This window comes from Mesocricetus auratus, unplaced genomic scaffold (genome assembly GCF_017639785.1).
Source record: "Mesocricetus auratus isolate SY011 unplaced genomic scaffold, BCM_Maur_2.0 Super-Scaffold_2245, whole genome shotgun sequence".
Lineage (NCBI taxonomy): Eukaryota > Metazoa > Chordata > Mammalia > Rodentia > Cricetidae > Mesocricetus > Mesocricetus auratus.
The window spans coordinates 2,846,730-2,869,423 of NW_024429180.1; the positions used below are offsets into that span (position 1 = coordinate 2,846,730).

The window sequence follows — 22,694 nt, forward strand, 5'->3', positions numbered from 1 at the left end:
GTCCTCAGATGAAGTGACCCAAAAAGGAATTCGGAGTATAGGTTCTGGGTGGGGGGAGGTTCCTATTAATAATCTCAAAGAAATTCTCTAGGTTTTCTGATCTCTGAACTAATGTCTTCCTTTCTGGAGTAATAAAAACAAAGAAAAGACCAATTAGTAGGTGCTGCTTTCTCGATCACTCCTTGGAGAAAGTCATTACATTTATGTCCTGTTGTGTTGCCATCTTCCTGCATTAAGCTAGACGCCACGGTAACATCTTCACACCCTCTCCACATGTTTCTGCTAATGCATCCCATTTCATAGTTTAATACTTCAAGCTGTATGTCAAACTGCATTTATGTCATTACTAAATTGGTTTTTGCAGCCACTGTTGAAGATTGTAGTTTATGTTTAAATTGTGTATGATGAAGCTAAATTTACATGACAGGTCTTTTTTTGGTCCTTTCCTTTCCATGGGCATTTCTTTCCAATACACTGGCTTTTACGCTTTTATTAAAGCTTTTATTAAAGTGAGTAGGAGACTACTGGCAGTACAGTCAACTCTTGATTATCACTCGCGATTCCAGCTAAACCAATGGCCTCGGTGCCACTGACTTAATGGTTCATGTTGCTCACTCTGTCCTGGGCTCATTTCTGTGAACCTCGCAGTTCTAACTACAGCTCTTGGAAGTGTGGGCACTGTGTCCCTACAGATGGGACGCTGAAATGTAAAGCGATCGGCTAACTTGCCTGAACGCCAGCTGTGGAGCTAGGCGGAGTGGCCGGCTGTCAACCCCACCTCAGGTTCCTTTCACCACAGGGTGCCTGGGAGGTTGTGACAGCTTAGTCACGCAGCTGCAGGGCTGCAGCTGGTCTTGGCGGGTGTGCTGGCCCCACTGTCTGACCACCTTATGACCTCAGTCAAGCCCCGTAGCTTACCTGTGCCTCCCTCCTTGTCTGCAAAAGGAGCCTAACAAGGTGCCTACTCCACGGGGGCCGCAGGGTGACGTGTTGATAATGAGGCACCGGAGCAGGCATGCCGTAAACAGCTGCTGCAGTCCCGGGAGCCCCCAAGAGTTGAAAAAGATGCATCCGTTGAATGGAAACATGACTAGTGCCGAGGGGAAGACGGGCCCTGTAGGGGGACCTTCTGTGAATAATCAAAAGTTGACTGTCACTGTCGTGTCCCACCGGCCCGGTTGCCTGAACCCTCAGACAGTAATGCTGTGTTGATTCACGCAGGCTACGGCCACTCAGAGGCGGATGTCCTCCACCAGTCGCTTCTGGAAGCCAACATTGCTACCGAGGTTTGCCTCACCACTCTGGACACCCTCTCCCTGTTCACACTGGCTTTTAAGGTTTGTATTAAACGTGGCGCTGTTCAAGGCCAGAGTTTTTATTCTGATGACTCCACTCAGCTCACTAAGCTCACCCAGCACACATGCCTGATGTATGATTTCACTTCGGCTGTTTTTTGCTTCCCTTAACGAAGCTTTCCCGTACTGAGTGACTGCAATTCCCATTCTTTAATTTTAACAAAGGTTAACATGTGCTGTGTCCTTGGAAATGCCAAAAGCTGTCACTGGAGGCAGCTGTCTTGGCTAGAAGAAAGTTATTTATCCTAAGTCCTCCATATGATAAATGTGAGAACATAACCAGGCATTTCTGCTTTAAAGCAAAGCCAAATGTCTTAAATTAGATATTTTAAAGAAAGAGGCAACTTAAGCATAAACTTATCTTTTTCATAGTATTTATTTATTGCTAAATTAAATGGCAAAAGCATGTCATGAAAAGGAAATGAAAAGGTTTTGGTCTTGTTTTTAAATTTAACAAATAAGTCACTGGTGCAGTTTCTTCAAGCCTCTCTGTATTTGGGGGTGGGGCAACACAAGACCAAACCCAGTTTAAAAATATTTTTAAGTTAGTATACAACGTGATAGGTTCAACTGTGATATTTTTGTACATACATACATATATGTATCGTTGTACCCTGTTCTGTCTTGTTGGGAGCCTAACACTTAGTTAACAGTCCCTTCCATTTCTAGTATAGAAGAAGACATTGAGTTAGTGTTAATATCTATGAATATTGGAACCGTGTTTTTAATTACAAGGGTATTAGGGAGCTGTAACCAGAGTCCTGTTCTGTTTTTTTTTTTTCTTTTCTCTACTTACTATGAAGCACACTTCTTGGGCTGAGGACATAGCTTGGTTGTTACGGTACTTGCCTAGAATGCATGAGGCTCTAGGTTTGATTGGCAGTATCGCCACCCAGGTGGGGGTGCTCCCCATATTTTGGTGCGCCCTCCCCGGGTGTGGTGGTGCATGCCTGCAATCCTGTCATGTAGAGGCTGAGGCCAGTCAGGGCTACATGAGACTATCTTAAAAGCATTGTTTTTGGTTTTTACGAGACAGGGTTTCTCTGTATTGTTTTGGAGGCTATCGGTCCAGCCTGGCCTTCGAACTCAAAGAGATCCGCCTGCCTCTGCCTCCTGAGTGTTGGGATTAAAGGCGTGCACCACCACCGCCTGGCTTGTTTTTTTCTCTGTTAGTGACACTAAAAATAATGACCCCTCCCCCACATCATGTCCCTTTACTACAGTGTGTCCTTTTCTTAGGTGCCAAGCTACCCGTGTCCCCCATTAAGCACGCTACTAGGAACTGAGTTGAGACACAGGGGAATATCCACACTCAAGGAATAAATGTGGGGGAGCCCTACTGTGGCCATCATTCCCGGAAATGCGCCGGAATTGTCCCTTCTCTGGCCCAGGCCCTAACATCCAAGTGTGAGGTCCAAACCCCGTGGTTGGAGAAGCAGACTCTGACAGCACCACAGAAGGATCTTGGAATCTCTCTCTCTCTCTCTCTCTCTCTCTCTCTCTCTCTCTCTCTCTCTCTGTCTCTCTCTCTCTCGGTAGTTTTAGTGTAAAAGTCTAGGCAGCAGTGAAGGTTCTGAGGGTGGGCGTGTCCAGCTACATGCATTGCATTTGTCCCTGGGAAGGGAGGGAGAGCCTTTAGTCCAGGAGAGCGGTGGCAGTAGGTCTCTGCCTGGACCCTGCCGTGTGAAGAGGCAGGAGACTTCTGTGGAAAGGACCTCTACAGAGCAGGCATGCTGGGCAGAAAGGCTAGTCATAGCCCAAGAGCGTCACGGGCTACTCTCCCTCTCCTTTGCAGCTGACCCAAGCAATAGCTCTGTGGCTGGGGGTGGGGTTTTTGTGCCCACCTGCTTTCGCCGCTCTGGGATTTCTGACCCTAGTTTGTTGCGGTCGGAATACAATGTAGTTTTATAGTTGCTGTCTATAGTTATATAGCTATAACTATAGTTAGATGAGACTGTCAGGCTGTTTTCCCTGTGTGGTGCTTGCCTGACCAGAGCCTGTGCGTGCTGTCCCTCCCTCCAAACTGTCTGACTGTAGCTTAGCCGAGTGCCCAGGAAGCCGGGCTAGGGAAGGACATCACTTTGGGAGGACAGGATTCATGGTCTTCACCCCACCCATCAGTTCACCGATGACCTATAATGGCACTCCCATGTTAGAGCTAAGAGACCTCCCCAAACGTCACCTCCAGGGTCAGTCGCGCCGATACGCGGTTTCAAATCAGTTTGTGGAAACAGTGGGCCCTAAGCCTACAAGCCACAGTGCAGTCTTGCAGAATGCCTGCCCCAAGGGGTCAGCGTTATGACGGACTTGCTTGACCTACAGGAGCACTCTGCGTTTGGGGCACTTGTAGCAGAATTTGTGTATCCCTAAGCCAAGAAGAGACAGTCTTCGAGACTGTGACTTGCCTTGGAGATGTTAGACATGTCTCTGACTGTTATGTCGGTGTGCGTTTGTCTCAGTACTCAGAAGATACAGTCTTTGGGACTGTCCATCCACCGTACAACGTGTCTTCCTAACCGTGATGTCAATGCGTGTTTTCAGAACCAGCTCTTGGCTGACCATGGACATAACCCCCTCATGAAGAAAGTCTTCGATGTCTACTTGTGTTTTCTCCAAAAACACCAGTCGGAGATGGCTTTGAAAAATGTCTTTACTGCCTTAAGGTCATTAATTTATAAGGTACGTGTTTTTACATCGGAGGGCCATGGTTGTACCCATGGTTCCAGGCTCCTCGCCTTCTGCCTGCCGCTGAGAACATCCAGGATCGCTGACCTCGCTGGTCCATCCGCCCTGTGTTATTTTTCCAGTTCCCCTCAGCATTCTACGAAGGGCGAGCAGACATGTGTGCCTCTCTGTGCTATGAGGTGCTCAAGTGCTGTAACTCCAAACTCGGCTCTATCCGGACCGACGCTTCCCAGCTGCTCTACTTCCTGATGAGGAACAACTTCGACTACACGGGGAAGAAGTCCTTTGTCCGGACACACTTACAGGTGTGTACTTCAGCTCCACCACAGCACAGGCACCTGGTGGAACCCTGTCCCATTCAGGGTCGCATTGACCGGCCTACGTCCTCATTAAGTGCTACCAAAGGCTGTAGAGAGAAGCCTTTTTCTTGTCAGTCTCTTTGGTTTTTCCCCAGCTGTCACCTGGGCTCTGCCGCGTTGTAGTCCCCAAGTAACACACAAGATGCTGTGTTAATTATGAAGCTGTTGGCCTTGCTTGTTTCTTACTGGCTAGCTCTGACTTAAGTATTTATCCCATAATTGTTAATCTAAATATTTCTCTTACCAGAGAAAAGGGTCCAGACTTCTTACTTCTCTGGCAGGCTACATGGTGACTCCCTGTGTTTCTCCTACCCAGAGTCCTCCTGGACTCCTAGTCCCACCTATCTTGCTTCCCTATTGGCCAACAGTGCTTTATTGACATATACACAGGACTTCCCCATCAAAAGGCTGCGAGTGAAAGCTGGGAATTCACATATACTTGTTGTGTCTGTTTCACATTCCATGCCGTAAGATCCCGGGGGTGCCATTCATCATTAGCGTGATATCCAGATATCGAATCAGTATTGAACTGACTGATGTTCTGTTGGCTCAAGGCTCTTAATGTTAAATATCTTTTAAAAAAAAAACGAAAACCCCAAAGCAGGTTTTCCTGTCTTTTGTTCATGAGTACCCCTCCTGTGTGTCCAGTTAAAACATCCAAAGCTCTCTGAGAACCAGCTAAGATAACAGCAAGAACTCTGTTTCCACAGATGTATTTTTTTTTATGTACATGTGACAGGAGAGCCTTTTCTGTCTGCGTCCGTCCCTTGGTTAGCGACCGTTGTCCATTAACCTAACGTGCTAGAATTAATGACTACAACTGTGAACAGAACAGCAAATCCTCTCCCTGCCCTCATGGAGCGTGCATTTAGGGGTGGGGCTTCAGACAGACCCAAGGCCCTTACGGTACGGTTGGCCGGTGTTCCCATAGGGGGGGACCCTGAGGGCACCAGGAAGAGCATCTAGTTAGGGATTCTGGGAAACAGGGCCGGCTTCTCAAGGACCTGAAGTCTGGGAATGGGGCGTGAGTTGAAGGGTGGTGAGCAGATGTGTTCCGGATCATTCCCACCGTGGGAGGGACCCATCTGCAGAACTAGAGAAGTCCCTTCACGCTTAGGATGCAGGTGAGAAGAAGTTGCAAGAAGGCAGGCGTGCCATGCATCTGAGCCTTGGCCCGCCTGAGCTTCAGGTTTAAGAGCCAGATCTCAGGGGTGCCCGCACAGAACACCGCACAGAACACCGTCCCACCTAGGACAGGGAAGATGGTACTCTGGATGAGGGATGGCTGAGGTGGAGAGGGAGAGGGGACCCTACTGGCGTCCTCCGCGGCTGTGCTTGCAGGCGGTGAAGGAGAAGGAAGTGAGGGTGGCCTCCCTGTTTGATCTGCTGAGTCAAGGCCATGCCACCCATAGACGCCACAAAAGGCAGATCGTCCCCTTGTGTGGCTATCGCCTGCGTGTTCTGGTGAAAGCACAGAGAGCCTCCCACAAAAACGCAAAACAAACTCGGAGCAGGGAACAGGGCCCCTCCCTCTCACTGCAGAGTGCAGTGGCTGAGTAGCTGTCCAGGTGGTGTGGACACACCTGCGTCTTGCTCGTTCTGGTTTTAATTTATGGACAAAAATGGATTACGAAAGCAATCATAAATGATTTTTGAAGGTGGTTAAAAAAAGAAAGAAAAAAGAGATCTCAGCCCCTGCTCCCCCACGCTGGTGTGGTCACCACCCCACGCATCTCGCCTGCACGAGGGCTTTGCCCATGCCCTGACGGAACCCAGAAGCTAAGCTAAGCCTGGCCACTGTCTGAGGGTAAATTGATTTGCTCGTGTTTCTGCCCCCAAGGTCATCATTTCCGTCAGCCAGCTGATTGCAGATGTGGTTGGCATCGGGGGAACCAGGTTCCAGCAGTCCCTGTCCATCATTAACAACTGTGCCAACAGCGACCGACTCATCAAGGTGAGTGACGTCCCGTTCTCATTCCCAAGACTGCCTCCCCCAAGACTGCCTCTCACCAAAGACTGCCTCCCCCAAGACTGCCTCCCCCAAGACTGCCTGCCCCCCAAGACTGCCTCCCCCAAGACTGCCTCCCACCCAAGACTGCCTCCCCCAAGACTGCCTCTCACCAAAGACTGCCTCCCCCAAGACTGTCTCCCCCAAGACTGCCTCCCACCCAAGACTGCCTCCCCCAAGACTGCCTCCCACCCAAGACTGCCTCCCCCAAGACTGCCTCCCACCCAAGACTGCCTCCCACCCAAGACTGCCTCTCACCGAAGACTGCCTCCCCCTACTGCCTCCCCCAAGACTGCCAGCCCCAAGACTGCCTCCCCCAAGACCGCCTCCCCCAAGACTGCCAGCCCCAAGACTGCCTCCCCGAAGACCGCCTCCCCCAAGACTGCCAGCCCCACGACTGCCTTCCTCAAGACTGCCTCCCCAAAGACTGCCTCCCCCAAGACCGTCTCCCTGAAGACCGCCTCCCCCAAGGCCGTCTCCCCCAAGGCCACCTCCCCCAAGCCCGCCTCCCCCAAGACCGTCTCCCCCAAGGCCGCCTCCCCCAAGACCGCCTCCCCCAAGACCGCCTCCCACCCAAGACCGCCTCCCACCCAAGACTGCCTCCCCCAAGACTGTCTTCCCCCAAGACTGCCTCCCCCAAGGCTGCCTCCCCCAAGACTGCCTCCCCCAAGACTGTCTTCCCCCAAGACTGCCTTCCTCAAGACTGCCTCCCCCAAGACTGCCTTCCCCAAGACTGCCTTCCTCAAGACTGCCTCCCCCAAGACTGCCTTCCTCAAGACTGCCTTCCTCAAGACTGCCTCTCCCAAGAATGTCTTCCCCAAGACTGCCTCCCCCAAGACCGTCTCCCCCAAGGCCGCCTCCCCCAAGGCCGCCTCCCCCAAGACCGCCTCCCACCCAAGACCGCCTCCCACCCAAGACTGCCTCCCCCAAGACTGTCTTCCCCCAAGACTGCCTCCCCCAAGACTGCCTTCCTCAAGACTGCCTCACCCAAGACTGCCTTCCCCAAGACTGCCTTCCCCAAGACTGCCTCCCCCAAGACTGCCTTCCCCAAGACTGCCAGCCCCAAGCCTGCCTCCCCCTACTGCCTTATCATAGGATGTGTGTGTCGGGGTGAAGTGGATGAAAGCCATGTGCCCTTCCTTCTCTCCCCTGGTCTAGCACACCAGCTTCTCCTCCGACGTAAAAGACTTGACCAAGAGGATCCGCACGGTCCTGATGGCCACCGCCCAGATGAAGGAACACGAGAATGACCCGGAGATGCTGGTGGACCTCCAGTACAGCCTGGCCAAGTCCTATGCCAGCACCCCCGAGCTCAGGAAGACGTGGCTGGACAGCATGGCGAGGATCCATGTTAAAAATGGGGATCTCTCGGAGGTAGGGAGGGGGCCCTGCCTGCCTGACTACTCATTCTCTCGAGCTACCTTAGAGGCAAATTGTACCGTGAATCAGAAGAAGCCAACGAAAACAGCTCAGTGCCTTAAACACATAGTTGAATAGGAGTTCTAGCCTTGGAGTGATTTTGCAGTTGTCTGAGCATTTTGATCATTGGAAACAGATTGCAAAGGGGACCCGGGCATATTTATATAGTAGCTTGCTACTTAAAGTAGGTTCTCCTGCACCGAAACTCCTCTGTGGTCCTACTTCATGGGGGAGTTAGCTTTTCCTGCTGTTCAGATAGTGCTAGGGCCTCCCATTCTCCCGTTGTGGATGTGTAGCCGGTATTTGAACATTCCTGTCTGTTCGGAGCAGACACATCTCAGCACGTGGACAGCTTGGCTGGGCGTGGGCGTGAAAGAGAAGCCCCAGATCCAGGGTCGCACATCTCCTAACTCCATGATATTGCCCCTTTGTGCCTTGATGGGGTCGTGGTGTAACATCGTAAATTCAAGGAAACTAGTGACTACACACAGGTTCTGTATTCCCATGAGACCACTGCTCGGATGGGTTTCATGGCTGGACACATCTGTGAATCCACGACACGGTGCTGCTGACGCTCCAAGTGGGTCTTCCACCAAGAGAGGCAGTCCCCCAGGCGGCATGTCCACGGCCCGGTCCCATCTAGATGATTCCTCAGTGAGGACTCTCTTCCCACATATTTCTAGGACGTGGCAAGCTGACCGTCACAGGGTCCCAGGGAGGTCATGAATCTGGGGGCAGGCTGTATGAGCCAGCACACTCTGTTAAATAAGGGGCCAAGGCAGTTCAGACATGCCGTCGCTTCTTGCTGCCGCGGTGGCCGGTGTCAGGCACTTGGCTCGGAAAGCCGTCACTTACCTGCGCCCCTGTTCTGTGGCTGTGGCTGTGGAAACAGGCGTACCGCCTAAGGTGTGAGCTCGGGCCTGTTTTGGTTAACACGGCGAGTGTCTGTCTCCCAGAAGCTCTCCTGCGCAGGTCAGAGTGCCCACTACCCAGGCAGCCTCCGCAGACGTGCATTCACTGCCTAAGGAGGCCACACGGTGGCAGCCACGCAGCTGATGAAGACGGTGGCCTCGCTTCAAACACCTAACCTTCAGTTTTGATAGTAACTGGTCAGCCTGGTGAAAGGATTAATCTCCTGTCCTCTCATTTAAGGTGTTTATAATGTTGATCTTTGTGGTTTGGGGTAGGGTGTGCCAACCACACACACACACACACACACACACACACACACAGAGAAAGAGAGAGAGAGAGAGAGAGAGAGAGAGAGAAACTACTACTACTGAGCTGTATCCCAGCCCAGATTCTGATTTAGAATTGTGATTTGAAAAACAAAAAAACTACAGCCTTCACTGGAGAGGTAGCTTAGCAGATAAGGGCACTGCCTGCTCCTGCGAGACATCCAAGTTCCCTGTGTCCACCTAGAGCACCTGTCACCCCAGCTCCCAGGGACCCAGGGCCCCCTTACAGGCATTCACGTGTAGAGGTGGGACTTGGCACAAGTCTACATGCAAACATGTAGGTAGAAATAAATGTTCAAAAATAAAATGGAAAGGAAAACCTACCAGCACCTGAAACATCAGTCTGGGAAGAAAACCTTTTTCTTTAAATATTCCTTGTTCTGCTCTGAGACAAATGGCGTAACTCTCAAAGTGCGGGTTTTGTCTCTTACGCTGACACGCAGCCGTCGTGAATGCGCCTCACCTTTCAGTGTAAGTTCTTGCGCGAGCCCCCCCCCCAAAAGCCGCTAGTAGTTGGTATCCTGAGAGCCATGGGAAGTGCGTGCCTTCCGCGAGGAGGCGAGGGTCCCAAATGACTGCCCTGAGCCGCTTGTCTCTGTCTCCTGTTGCAGGCAGCCATGTGCTACGTCCACGTCACAGCCTTGGTGGCAGAGTACCTCACGCGGAAGGGTAAGGAGCGACACGTGGGGGCCTCGCGCAGAGGACCCTGGGGGCGGCTCTGGAGGGAGGGAATGCAGGCATACACACAGGTGTGCTGGTTGCTCCGTTCCCAGTTATGGCGTTTGACTGCCTTCGTGGGCAAAGCAAAAAATAAATAAATTAGCTAACGAGCTTTGCATCCAGCTGTTCCCGACCAGCTAGAATAGAACCAGGGTGGCTTTACTTTCCCCTCACCGGAACTGCTTATCATCGGTCAAGCCGACAGTTCTAATGGGAAGTTATTGAGCAGATTCCCTGGAAGGCAGCCCTGTTGGCTTCAGCACGGGAAAGGGCCCCGTGCTAGCCCGAGGTTGGGGGGCCAAGGTTGGGCTTCCATACTCGTGTGTCACGCAGTAGTTACCCTGGAGTTCCTCCGTTGAGTTCCTCCGTGGCTCCTCCTGGCCAAACACCGGTTACTTGGGGCAGCCCTCAAGGATGGCATCCTTGGTTGAGAAAGAGCATTGGTTAGAAAGTGTCAGGTGGTCTACGGCCATACCACCCTGAACGTGCCCGATCTCATCTGATCTCGGAAGCTAAGCAGGGCCTGGTTAGTACTTGGATGGGAGAAAGTGTCAGGTGCCGTGGTCGAGAACTGTGTGCTTTGCAGAGTGGGTTTGCCACACGTCAGAGTCAAAATGGGAGAGGAAATCCAAGGGGCCGTGTTCACGTAGTCTGTCTTACCGAGTCATTTTGTCGGGTGACGCCTTTCCTCGTGTCTAGAAGCCGGCCTAGCCCTCCAGCGGGAGTCACCTGCCCTCCCCTACAGCCCTAACACCTGCCGGAGGAAGAGCTGGGGAGGTGAGCCTGAGGGTCACCCAGCTCCCCGGGGTCCCCGCCTGCTCTGTTCACATGCCATCCCAGGGCTCTGGTGGCTTCTGTCTCACTTCCGCCTCCTCCTCCCGTGGCTGGGCTCTCGGTGTCACCCGCAGTCACTGCTTCGTGCAGCAAAGGGAAGCAGTTCGATCAAGGTGTTGGCCTGAACGTCAGCGGTTAATTTTTATATCTTTATTTTCGGTTTATTCATATGTCCTCCAGTTCCTAGGTCAGAGCTTCCCTTTGGGGGATTCTTTGCTTTCCATATCTCCAGATCAGAGCGAGGCTACACAAGGGCCATAGTAGAAATGCTAACTGGGGATTGACTGGAAACCTGGACAAATGTGTAGCGGGAGCTACCTTTGCTTTTTTTTTTTGGGAGGGTCTACTTTTTTCAAAGCCTGATTTCAGAATCCCCCGAAATTGTGAAGGGGCATCTCAAACTAGAGTGGCGGAGCATTCCACGTCCCTCCTCGCTACACGCGTCACACAGCTGGTGTTGAACCGGGTTAAAGAAAACTCTGTCCCAGGGTCCAACCCGAGCCGTGACCCTCACCCCGGACGCCGGCCCCCTCGCTGGCACTGTCAGTCAGGAGTACCAGGCGCTGAGCCTCCCCCCAGAACCGCAGCCTTCTGCTTCCTAAACAAAAAGGGCTCCCCCTCACCCCAGACAGACCCTCAGCTTGCAGACATGACTGTGAATTATCGTTGTCACTGGAGGCTGCCCCCAGCCTGAGTGTGTGACAACCGCTTGAAGGGAGTGGTTGATGTGGGGACACTTAACTTCTCTTTCATTGGCTCTGGCTACTTTCTTTCTCAGTGTGGGGCCACGGGTCCTTTGACCAAGCGTTTCCTCGTTAACCTACCGTTAACTCAGTTGTGATTTCTCAGCATATGGGCTCGTTTGGAGATTGCATCGATTTTAATTGGGGTGGCTGAAAGGAAAAATTGGAAAGAGTTGAAAGACAAAGCGAGGAGGGGAGGTGATGGTTTAATGCAGGGAAACGGATGGAGAGAGGACACGCTGGTCCCCAGCCACCCGTGCGGACGCTGGGCTGACACAGGGGAGGCTTCCACATGGGTCGTTTACCTCAAGCTCAAAACAGACCGAGTGTAGATGGCCGGAGGATCCGGGTTTCGACAGAGAAACGCACAGGGCGGGAAGCACCCAAGAAGAGTTCCCATCATTGTAGAGAGAAGCCTTCTCCTTGTCATTTGCTTTGGTTTTTCCCCATCAGTCGCCTGGGCTCTGCCACGTTGTAGTCCCCAAATAACACACAAGACGCTGTATTAATTATGAAGCTGTTGGCCTTGCTTGTTTCTTACGGGCTAGCTCTGACTTAAGTATTTAACCCATCTAAGTATTTCTCTTACCGGACGGACATCTTACTTCTCTGGCGGGCTACCTGGTGACTCCCTGTGTTTCTCCTTCCCAGAGTCCTCCTGGACTCCTAGTCCCACCTATCTTGCTTCCCTATTGGCCAACAGTGCTTTATTGACATACACACAGGACTTCCCCCATCACCACCACCTCCACGTTGACCGCTCACCCTCTGCTTTCTCTCTGCCCAGGCATGTTCAGACAGGGGTGCACAGCCTTCCGGGTCCTCACACCAAACATCGATGAGGAGGCTTCCATGATGGAAGACGTCGGGATGCAGGACGTGCATTTCAATGAGGTAAGTGCCTCGCGCGTGGGCGGGGCTCCGGTGGGCTAAGCACGGTCACGCACAGGATGTGTGGTCCCCCAACCGGATTTCGTCACCTAGTGTGGCCCTCCAGCAAGAAACATCACCCAAGGCCGGCGTTTCTCAGAACAGTCCTGTTTGAGGATACTCACAGCCCGCTGACCCCTGTGGCTGCGTCAACTCAGAGTCTTTCTCCCCACAACTGCTGCCCACGCTGAGCCTAAGGTGCCCCCTTCCAGACAGCTGAGAGATGGCCAGCCAGCGCTCTGTCACTCTCCCTTCTGAGCCAGGCCTCCTTTCTCGAGGGAAGGAGTGCTTGAGGACTTAATGTCAAACAGAGGTCCAACACGCATTAGATTATGCTTCTCAGCCTTTCCGCCAGTATCTCTGGATCTCGAGTTTCATTACCATCTGAACCCAGCTTTAATGTTAATTAGTGCCTCTGATTCCGGGCACCTCCTCCCTAGCAGACAGGCAAAGCCCCAGGAGAGCAGGCTCGATGAATTCCTGACCAGAGAGAGGCCTGGTTCCTGTTTCCACATCAGTGCTGAGGCCCAGGGCCCCCGAGTCCATCTCCATAGACTGTAAAACAAGCATTTCCTATAAACTTCCTCACGAAACAGGATGGCTGAGTGGCCACTTACATATAAAGAGACAGCCCTGATGTAAAACTGGGACTCTGGGCAAATGCAGTTTTCTGCCTTTGTTTACTGCATTCTCTGCTCTGGGGACCCCTGCTTCAAGGACACACCTGTGTGCATGTGCCTCCCTCCCTCCCCACGAACCCAGAGTAGAGAGAAGGACTCGCAGGAAATCTTTGTGGTTCTGTCTGCCATCTTCTGAGGAAAAAGATGAAGGTATCCAGTTCTTGACTTGGGGACGGTGATGTGGTGGCGGCACACGGTTTACAGCTCTTGGTTGTTTTCATTGCCAGAGAGAAAGGGTCCACGGACAAACATGTCCCGTGACATAAGCAAGGCCTGTCGGACCCATTTCCAAAAGTTCAGTCTAGACCCCTCCAGGGAAATTTGCCGGCCCTTACTGAGTGGCGGTATGGTGCGGGGTTCCTCATAGGCATCTACCGAAACGTGAAACAGACTGAGTGAGGAAGGCAGGAGGATCGGGGTCTCAGTCATCGAAAAGTTCGTAAGACGTAGACAGGCCTGGAGAGACGACTCAGGAGTTAGGAGTGGTTACTGCTCTCTCAGATAACCAAGTCCTACCTATACCTCCAGCTCCAGGGAGTCCAACACCCTCTTCTAGGCTCCAGGCATGTTCACTTGCACAAGTGTACACACACACAAACAACAACAACACACACACACACAGTTAAACAAATTCTTTTTTATGCCCAAGCACAGTTGCACATGCATTTAATCCCAGTACTAAGGAAGCCAAGGCAGGAGGATCTCTGTGTGTTCAAGTCCAGCCTGGTCTTCACAGGGAGTCCTAGGACAGCCATGGCTCTGTAGAAGGGAATCTGTCTCAAAAAACAAAATAAAGTCAAGCACCACGTTTTATAAAGGTAATCTTAAATGCAAAAAAATTTAAGAACTGCTGCTGTAAACTGTCTAGTCTCAAATGGCTCTCAGAGCCAAAAGCTAAATATAAAAAAGGAAGAAAGTATGTAGAGTACACTTCATGAACTTTAAATGTTAAAATAGGGCTTGAAAGACAACTCAGCCATTAAGAGTGCTGACTGCTCAATCATGAGGACCTTATTTCAGTTCCCAGAACCCACACTGGGCAGCTTACAACCATCTGTAATGCTGACTCCAAGGGATGTGACGCCCTCTTCTGGTCTTTGTGGACACCTGCACTCATGTGCATATACACTCAGACACATACACAAAGATACACACATAAATAAAATCAGTCTTTAGAAAAAGAACAATGTTGAAATAGGTTTAACCAGGGTAAGTGAAAGTTTCTAATTATTCTGGGGGGAGAACAGAAGTTGTCTACTCCACAGCATTAAGTGACTGCTCCGTTTTTCACACCATGAAATGCCTGGAGAGACTGGTTCCTTTGAAAACAGCCACGACCATGCTTTCTGTTTGGTTAAGCCCACATCGGCCCTGGTGCCGGGTCTATCTCTGGAGCTCAGTATCCTGTTTGGAATTAGATAAGGAACACAGCAATGCCAAGAGCAATCAAGGGTTTGGAAGTCCAGTTCCCAGCAACCCACGCTGTGGGGATGACGTGAAACTCACGTTTGCGCTTTTGACTGAGTCACGGGTCGAGCTGGTCATGAGAGCCCAATGAATTAGCGTCCGAGATCGAACACACGCATCCCTTAGGAAATCCTAGGAATGGCGCCACCTCTGAGTAAGAATTAAGCATGTGATGAAAACTACTTTATCAGCCGTTTTCAGATGTGGATGAGCCTCCCTGCCCTTGAAGCATAAAGTGAGTAAATCTTTAACAAGGGCCATAGGGCATGGCAGCCCTGTACTGCTTAGGATGAGATACTGTGGGGCCGTAAATAACCAGTTCTCAGCGACAGGGACACAGAAACTGCTGCGTTGACCTTCAGGTTGGCTGCTTAGATGTCTCGTGGTAAAGAGAGAGGTGGAAAAATCTGTCCCCAAGGGGAAGGAAGTGACAAGAGTCGATGGGAAAGACGCGTGTGACCCAGTAATAAAAAATCGCAGCCCCTTTAGTCTTTATCAGTAGAAATGATTGAGGACCTTCAGCACTCCAACAGGACCTGCCAGGGAGCTACTGAAAATACACAGAAGGTTTAGCCGCAGGCCTCAGACCTGATGAGTGTTTGGTCCGTCTCTGCCTTCCCTGGTAAAGCCACAGAAGAGCTTCCAGGTGGCTTTGGCTCGTGGGGCCGGTGGCTGGTTCCACCCCCCCCCCCCCCCCCTCAGGTCTACCTAACCATCCCAGCTTCACCTAACTGTCCCATCTCTGGGACGCTGCTGTGCCTGTGCTGTGGCAGCAGTTGCGCATAGCAGGGCCTCTTAAACAAGCCGCACCTCTGTGTGCTACAAGCTCCGGGCCTCACATTGGGCGCCAAGGGTGATGTGTATTTTTCTGTTCCTCCAGCCAGCTCCCAAACAATGGCATGGAAACTTCTAACTAATGATGAAAGTTTGGCCTATAGCTCAGGCTTGTTCCTAGCTAGCTCCTATAACTTAAAAACATTTCTATCAACCTACATTCCATCACGTGGCATCCCCTCTCCGTGTTTCCTGGCATCTCCCACGCCATCCCGCACGCCTAGGTTCCTCCCCCCTCCTTTCTCTGACCGGAAGTCTCGCTATACCTCCTGTCTAACTGGTGGCCTTACAGCTTTTACACCAATCACAGCAGCACAGCTTCACGCTGCCTACAGATGTCCCACAACAGATGAATCCCACCTGGGCAGAGTCACCATTGCACGCAGGGAACACTCTATGGACCCAACCCAGCAAGCCTCTGGCTTCCTTGAGACAAAAATCATTTGTATTCTGAAACAGCTGCCCGGTAACAAAATGTCTGCATCCATAGGCTGTCTCAGAAGACAAGAGAAGTCAGCGGAATAGTCGATGGTTTCATTTCTGTCTCATCCCAACTTTGGCAACTGTAACCCCAGCTTTTCCTTAACTGGGAGTGTTCCGGAACAATCCGGTTTGCTTGTGTCCCCTCGCCAGTACAGTGGTTCTCCCAAACGGCACTGGTCACGAGAAGGGGACTTGGCTGGCGGAACTCGTGTGGTGGTTCTGCCCTTGGCTTCATCTGAAATGAGTGGGCGGCCTCCTTGGCAGCGGGCTGCAGGATAGAGATACATAGAGAGTCCCTGCCACAGCTTCCGGCGCCGTCTTCCCATTGAAAAAGGACACACAGTTCACAGTCCCCGAGAATTGTAATTGGAAGCTGTCAGTCCCCGTGTCCTGGGAGTTTCTGTGTTGACGCGTTGATTTGTCCACAGACTGACTGACTGCGTCCCGTGCTAGCCAAGGGGACTGTGTAAGTAAGGAGCCTGCCTCGCGAAGGTTTCCACTTAATGCTGTAGCCCCCAGACTCCCATGTGCTTGGGGGTTGCTTGGATTCCTGTTACAATAATCTAGTTGATGGTCTCTGGACCCTTCATTCCCAAATTCAGTTAAGTGTGTGAGAGACACAATCGGTATTTCTTTTTCAGACTTAAAAGTTATTTGTGCGTTTGGGTACACCAGAGGGAACGTTGGGTGCCCCAGAGCTGGAGTCACACATGGGTGCTGGCAGGCATGAGTGCTGGGAACCAAACGTGGGTCCTCTGTGAGGTCAGAAGGGCTTGTGTCCTCCGAGCTATCTCTCCAGGCTCTGGGATCAGCATTCCGACAACTCCATGTTAGAATTCCAGTGACTGCATCTTGAGAAACAGTGACACGGTGGAAATGTGAAGAGTGGGCATTGTCCGAGCCAACTCAGACTCACGGATGCCCAGGCAGTAGACACCAGAGGCAGCGGGTGCCTTCATTTTAATCGATTGTGCTGGTTTCATCCCAAGATGGAACCAGCGGCACGTTTGTGGGAAAGGCGAGCACTTTCTCACGTGGGAATTGATTTCAGTGCGTAGGCACACGCAGGTTATGTGTGGGTCCACACCGGTGGTCAGTGTGTCGTTTCCATAGACAGGTGCTTGGCACCCTCAGGTACGTTAGTACAACATCCTTTAAAAAAAGAAGTCGGCCAACGTCATGCTTTGAAGCTTCCTGGATGGCTTACGGGTTTCATGCACTGAGATTTCTAAGCCTCGTCTAGTATCATAAAATGTGTGCTTTACGGATGTGCAAGAGCCCACACAGGCCCTCCCCGGCCAGTTCCTACGCACATCAGTGATCCTAGGAAGTAGCTTAGTGTCTGTTTGTCCAAGGTGGGAAACCCATCGGGCATTCTGCGTGGCCACCGTTCAGGGTGATCACGGCCTGCCCATTGCGTGGTTTCCCTCTGGTTTCCAGGGACAGTGATTGCTGACTCAAAGCAAAGAGGATCTCTGCTTAGAACTTCCGCATGTGTGATCCAGTGTTTAGCTAGTGTGTCTTAGTTTTACGGCTTCTGTAATTTTATGTGGACACATATGGGCTATTAAACTTAACTGTCTGTGAGCACTGTCCCTTATTTTCATCCAAAGCCTTCTCACTTCATGAAGCAGCTGTAATTGTCTTAAGTTTAGAATTAGCATTAGTCCAGTTTGCCGCAGGTGTCCTGATGTTCAGTAATACACCGGTCACACTAAATCCAATGATTTGATGACACTAGGGAAAGGTTTAGGGGTTTTAACGTGTTTATTGTTAGTGCACCACATATGTACCTGTCAGATACCCTGGGGCAGAAATTACAAAGCCCAGGATCTCTGGAGGGGCAGCCAGTGTTCTTAAGCACTGAGCCCTCTCTCCAGCCCCTAGGTTTGGTTTGTTTGCTTTCAGTTTGTTATTGAGAAAGCCTGTGCTAATTCTGCTTTTCTAGCATGTGCTACCATTTCTTTACAGTAAGTAATGGATTTGGGTTGACAGTTTATAGATCATGAATGCCTTCCTGGCCAAGAAAAGGCGATAAAACCATTTTCAGTAGAATATAAAAGCACTGTGCGCATTCTTTCCTAATCTGTGATAACAATCTGTGTGTTCTGGTGGTGATATCTCCTGTCGTCCACCGAATCTCTATGTGTTTTATCAACCTATGCCATTCCAGGGAATCTCCCTGTTTGAACTCCATCTTTGTGGTGCCAGATGTAACAGATTTTCCCCTAATGAACTTTTGTATTCCTTACTATGAATACATGCATACCATAGATCAACACATACTGTTCGAATCCAGGCTGCATTCTTAAACCTCTTCCTGTTTCCAGGTTGACTAAGCCAGAGTAAAAAGTATATTTAAGCCTTAAATTCTCTGCTTGAGACACTTGACACAAAAGAATACGCACCCCTCTCCTTAATATGCATTCACGAAGTGGCAAAATCCAGGGTGGTTTGGAGCGTAGCTGAGGAAGCATCATTTTAAAGTCAGCCATGACTTTCCTCACATAGCACTTCTGTGTCTGCTGCAAGAGGTAAAGTATTGTCTGTGCTTTCATGGCTTATACGGGCATCTACGCTGGGGACTGGAGAGATGACTCAGCAGTTAAAAAGAAAAGAAAAGAAAAAAGAAAACGCTCGCTGCTCTTCCAGAGGCCCAGGCTCTATTCCCACCACCCACGTGGTGGCTCACACCACCTGTAACTCCAGTTCCAGGGATTTGATGCCCTCTTTTTAGCCTCCATGCACATGGTACACGTACAGATGAACAGACAACACGTAAATCATTTTAAAAGATATATTTTTGGGAGGGGTTCAAGACAGGGTTTCTCTGTATTGTTTTGGAGGCTGTCCTGGAACTCGCTCTGTAGACCAGGCTGGTCTTGAACTCACAGAGATCTGCCTGCCTCTGCCTCCCGAGTGCTGGGATTAAAGGTGTACACCACCAATGCCCAGCTAAGAGATATATATTTTTTAAGAAGCTATCTTCATTAAATAACTGGTTCCATTCTTATGCAGAAAACTGAGCATGCCACTTGCCAGTGTGGTTCAATCCTACCCACGCCCCCTTCCCCTATCTGGACGCCCTGGTGCCGATGCCCCGGCTGCGTGCCAATTCCTCACACGCCGGGTGTCTTTTCGGTTTCTATTGCTGTGATTAAAAAACACCGTGACCAAAGGCAACTTGGGGAGAAAGGGGGTTATTTGAGCGTATCACAGTGTGGGAAGGTTTTACTGTGTGAGAGACGGGAGACAGAGAGACAGAGGGAGAGGGGAGACAGAGAGAGGGAGAGAGAGAGAGAGAGAGAGAGAGAGAGAGAGAGAGAGAGAGAGAGAGAGAGAGAGAGAGACCAGCCAGAGGCGTCTGGAAGAGTACAGAGCAGAGAGAAAGAAGCAGGCTGGACATAGCCTGGGCCAGAGAAGTGGCAGAGTTGGTTGAGAATAACACCGGAAGCCAGAGAAGTTGAGAGTAGATAACAGCATAGTTGGAGACTTATTTTAGGGAGAGTACGGTGAGAACACAGTGGCGGGGAGAACCTCGCCTGCCTTGTAAAGAGAAGAGATGGGTATCTGAAAGGAGGGGACCCTGGAGAGGGAGACTTGGAAGTGTGTAACAACAGGCTCTTGTGATGTACGGCCACAGGCAGCCAGAGGTAGCTTCTGCCAGAGATAAGGAAAACAGCTCCTTTGGTAGAGAGGGAGTTGGCTTCACCGGTTCCTGAGGAATGCTGGCCTTTATCCTAGCTGTCAGAAATCCTCCATCCAGGTCGAACCCATTTCTGGACCTACGGCCCTTGCCTTTTGGACTTTGGGGAATTGGAGTTTCCTTTGGACCCGACGAAAACAAACAAATACTTTATTTCGGATTTTTTTTATTATGCTGTAATTGCTAAGGCGTGGAATTAAAGTTATCTAATGTTTGTTTAACTGGTCCACAGTAAATAGTGCGCCGTTGTTATATATCTATCCGTGGTGTGACCATGGCAACCTGTACTTTACATAGGTGTACCACTCGTGTAATTACAAAATCACAACCATGTTTCCATTTGTGGTAAATCTAGAAGTTAGAATACAAGGGACCGGGTGATTGTGCCAGAGAATAGTCTGAAAACAAAGTCTCCCGTTGCCAACTGTTTGCACCATTAAAATACCTTGACTACGACATTACCATCCTCCCAGGAAAGATGGGTTTCCTCGGACTCCTCCAGTCACCTCCAGTCACCAGGGGCAGCTTAGGAAATTACCCATTGGTGGTGAGTGAGTTAAAAGAAAAGAAAAAATAAAAGAAGAAAGCAGAGAACATGCATGACTGCTCCCAGGTATGGGGGAGGAGAAAGTTTATCGTAGATACAAGGGAGAGCGTAACCAGAGGCAGGAACACACAGGAGAGTCTGGAGCAGACAAGACCAGACCGAGCTGTGTGAAGATGCGGAGGTGGGGGGGCTGCTCACCAAGAGGGGCAGCCTGGGCCAAGAGACTGGTGTAGCCAAAATGCCTGGGTTATTTAGGGATAGCCGAGGGACGGGCAGCCCAGCCCATGGGCTGGAGGGGTTTAGGGTAGGAGGCAGGGAACAGCCTATAGGTAGAGACTGAGAGACTCAGGGAGAACCTGGGACCCATCGTCCTCTTCGATGTGCTAGTGGGCGTCTCAGGTAGCCTTCTGCCCCCAGTTCGAGGCCTAGTCTTAAGATTTGTGAGATACACAAGGCTTTGATACATCCTGTCAACCCCTCTCTCCCCCATGCAAAGGAGAGTTACCGACACCTGGTATTGCTAACATCACTGGCAAGAATACAGACCTGCCTCTAAGAGCCCCATGGTTACTGCCTGTGTATGTCAGGTACCGGTGAAATAGCCTGCGCCATTTTTTTAAGCAAAATTAATACAAAGTAGAAAGAAGTGATTCCAGTATGAGAGGCTGAACTGACATGCAGGACTTACAGACTGCATAGCAAGACTTACAGACGACTGCACAGCATTGGGATCGGTTCCTACTGATCTCTGCCCAAACACCAGTGAAGGGAGAAACTCACTCCGTGTATTTTACAGCGGTGTAAAGTGTGCCTGTTTGGCTATGAGATTACACACGCCGTGTTTTATGCTGTCCCTTTTAGCTCTTTATAAGCAGGGGAACGTGAAGAAGCATTTAGCACGTTTAGTCTGCTGGGCTGTCCATCAGAGAAGGCTAGGAATAAAGGCGAGCCAGGCATCCTTGTAACGTAAACGCATGTGAGAAGGGATGGTGCTGGAGAGTCCTCTGGGGTCTTTGCTGCTGGTTGTGGCGGTCACTGTGTACATCTGGCTTTAGTGAGAACGACAATAAAGCCGGAGACAACCGTCATACCTTTTTATGACAATGTTACGACGGGTGTGTCATAACATGACTTGAGTTAAATGGGCCAGGTTAGACGGTATCATCCGGCAGCCTGATTGGTTTTTAAAATGGTGTTTTCTTTGGCTCTGTAAACCATGGCACTGGACCTGTGATGAACATCAGCCTAAAACGGAAAACATATGAAATCCTGGAAGAACTCATCAAAACCGAGGTGTCCGGGGTCGGGGGGCACGCTTGCCTGGCCTGTGTGAAACCCTGCGTCCAATCTTCCGCACATTATAAACCAGGGGAGTCCAGCCTGGGATATACATGAGCTGTCCTCAAACCAATAACAATATAAAAACAAGACAGGACGCCTGACTTCCAGTTCCAGAGTCAGAGACGAGAGGAAGATGTTTGCCACACTAAATCCAAGCCTTTAAGCAAAGCGGTTGGCTGTTCAGCCTCTTGGCTAGAGCAGATAGATGTAGGCTCTTCAGTCCTCTCCCATGGCCTTGAGATGAACACTCGCCCCAGTCAGCTCCTTGCTGCCCCTCTTCAGATCTCCCATTCCCATCCCAGCATCCCAGGTTGGGAACCTTAAACTTGACCCATCATGGCACCGTGGTGAACCAGCCACTGTGGCTAAGGAAAACTAATCCATGACGATTAGTATAAGTGAGCCATAGATAGTGTTTCTTCCCAAGCCCAAGAGACCTACCAAAAGCAGAGGACGGTGCGAACTTCTGTAGAAAGAGATCGCAGAAGGAAGGAGGAAAGGGTGTCGGTGAGGCAGGCCTAGTCCCCCGTATGCACCATCCCTGGGTAACCCCAAGACATTTAGTTGAAATCATGCTTAGTTAGTAACACTCCGTGTCTCGTCATTTTCCGTGATTGCTCATCAGAGAGGAAAAGGAAATGTCCAACTTGTGTTTCTAAAAAGTCAACAAGAGCTGGGAGCTTGTGGGAGTCGACCAGTGTCCATTTTCTATGCCTTGTGAAGCGTTTTGTGTGTGTGTGTGTGTGTGTGTGTGTGTGTGTCTGTCTGTCTGTCTGTCTGTCTGTCTATGTGTGTGTGTGTGTGTCACCTTTGCACTGCCCCAAAGGAAGGCGGCAGATTCCCCGGGGGCTGGAGTGACAGACAGTTGTGAGTGACAGAGAACCAAACCCGGGTCCTTTGCGAGAGCAGCCAGTGCCTGTGACTGCTGGGCCGCGCCCTCGGCCCAGCTGTAACACCTCTTTGGCTTTTGCATGTAAACGTGATTTGGGGGAGAGAACGGCCCTTAAGGAACTTGGTAGTGAGTTGTTACAGTCATGGAATTGCTGCTCAAACACAAGGACAGACCTCCGTAACCTCTCCTGGCCCCCCCTCCTCCCCCCTGATCAGGACGTCCTGATGGAGCTGCTGGAGCAGTGTGCAGATGGGCTGTGGAAGGCCGAGCGCTACGAGCTGATCGCTGACATCTATAAGCTCGTCATCCCCATTTACGAGAAGCGGAGGGATTTCGAGGTATCGTACCGCCTTCTCTCCTGTTCAACGTGTCCCGGACCTCATGCAGAGACACAGCCCACAGCCAGCCGTGCCTTGGTCCGGTGTCGCCCGGTGGTTTCCTATCTTCCCCACA

The 22,694-nt window shown here is 50.9% G+C and overlaps 1 protein-coding gene across 20 annotated transcripts in view; it reads left to right on the plus strand.

Moving 5' to 3' along the window:
• Positions 1–22,694, plus strand: part of Dock9 (dedicator of cytokinesis 9) — a 252,776-nt gene that overhangs the window by 210,446 nt on the left and 19,636 nt on the right. For 12 of the 20 annotated variants that reach the window (XM_040743566.1, XM_040743708.1, XM_040743779.1 and 9 more), the window contains exons 39-46: positions 1,222–1,337; positions 3,897–4,034; positions 4,163–4,345; positions 6,240–6,353; positions 7,566–7,781; positions 9,676–9,733; positions 12,149–12,255; positions 22,457–22,579. In XM_040743566.1, the coding sequence (XP_040599500.1) occupies positions 1,222–1,337; positions 3,897–4,034; positions 4,163–4,345; positions 6,240–6,353; positions 7,566–7,781; positions 9,676–9,733; positions 12,149–12,255; positions 22,457–22,579 (1,055 nt within the window). Of the gene's footprint in view, positions 1–1,221; positions 1,338–3,896; positions 4,035–4,162; positions 4,346–6,239; positions 6,354–7,565; positions 7,782–9,675; positions 9,734–10,483; positions 10,562–12,148; positions 12,256–22,456; positions 22,580–22,694 lie in introns of all 20 variants that reach the window. The other 8 variants (XM_040743307.1, XM_040743434.1, XM_040743345.1 and 5 more) reach the window with 1 other exon arrangement.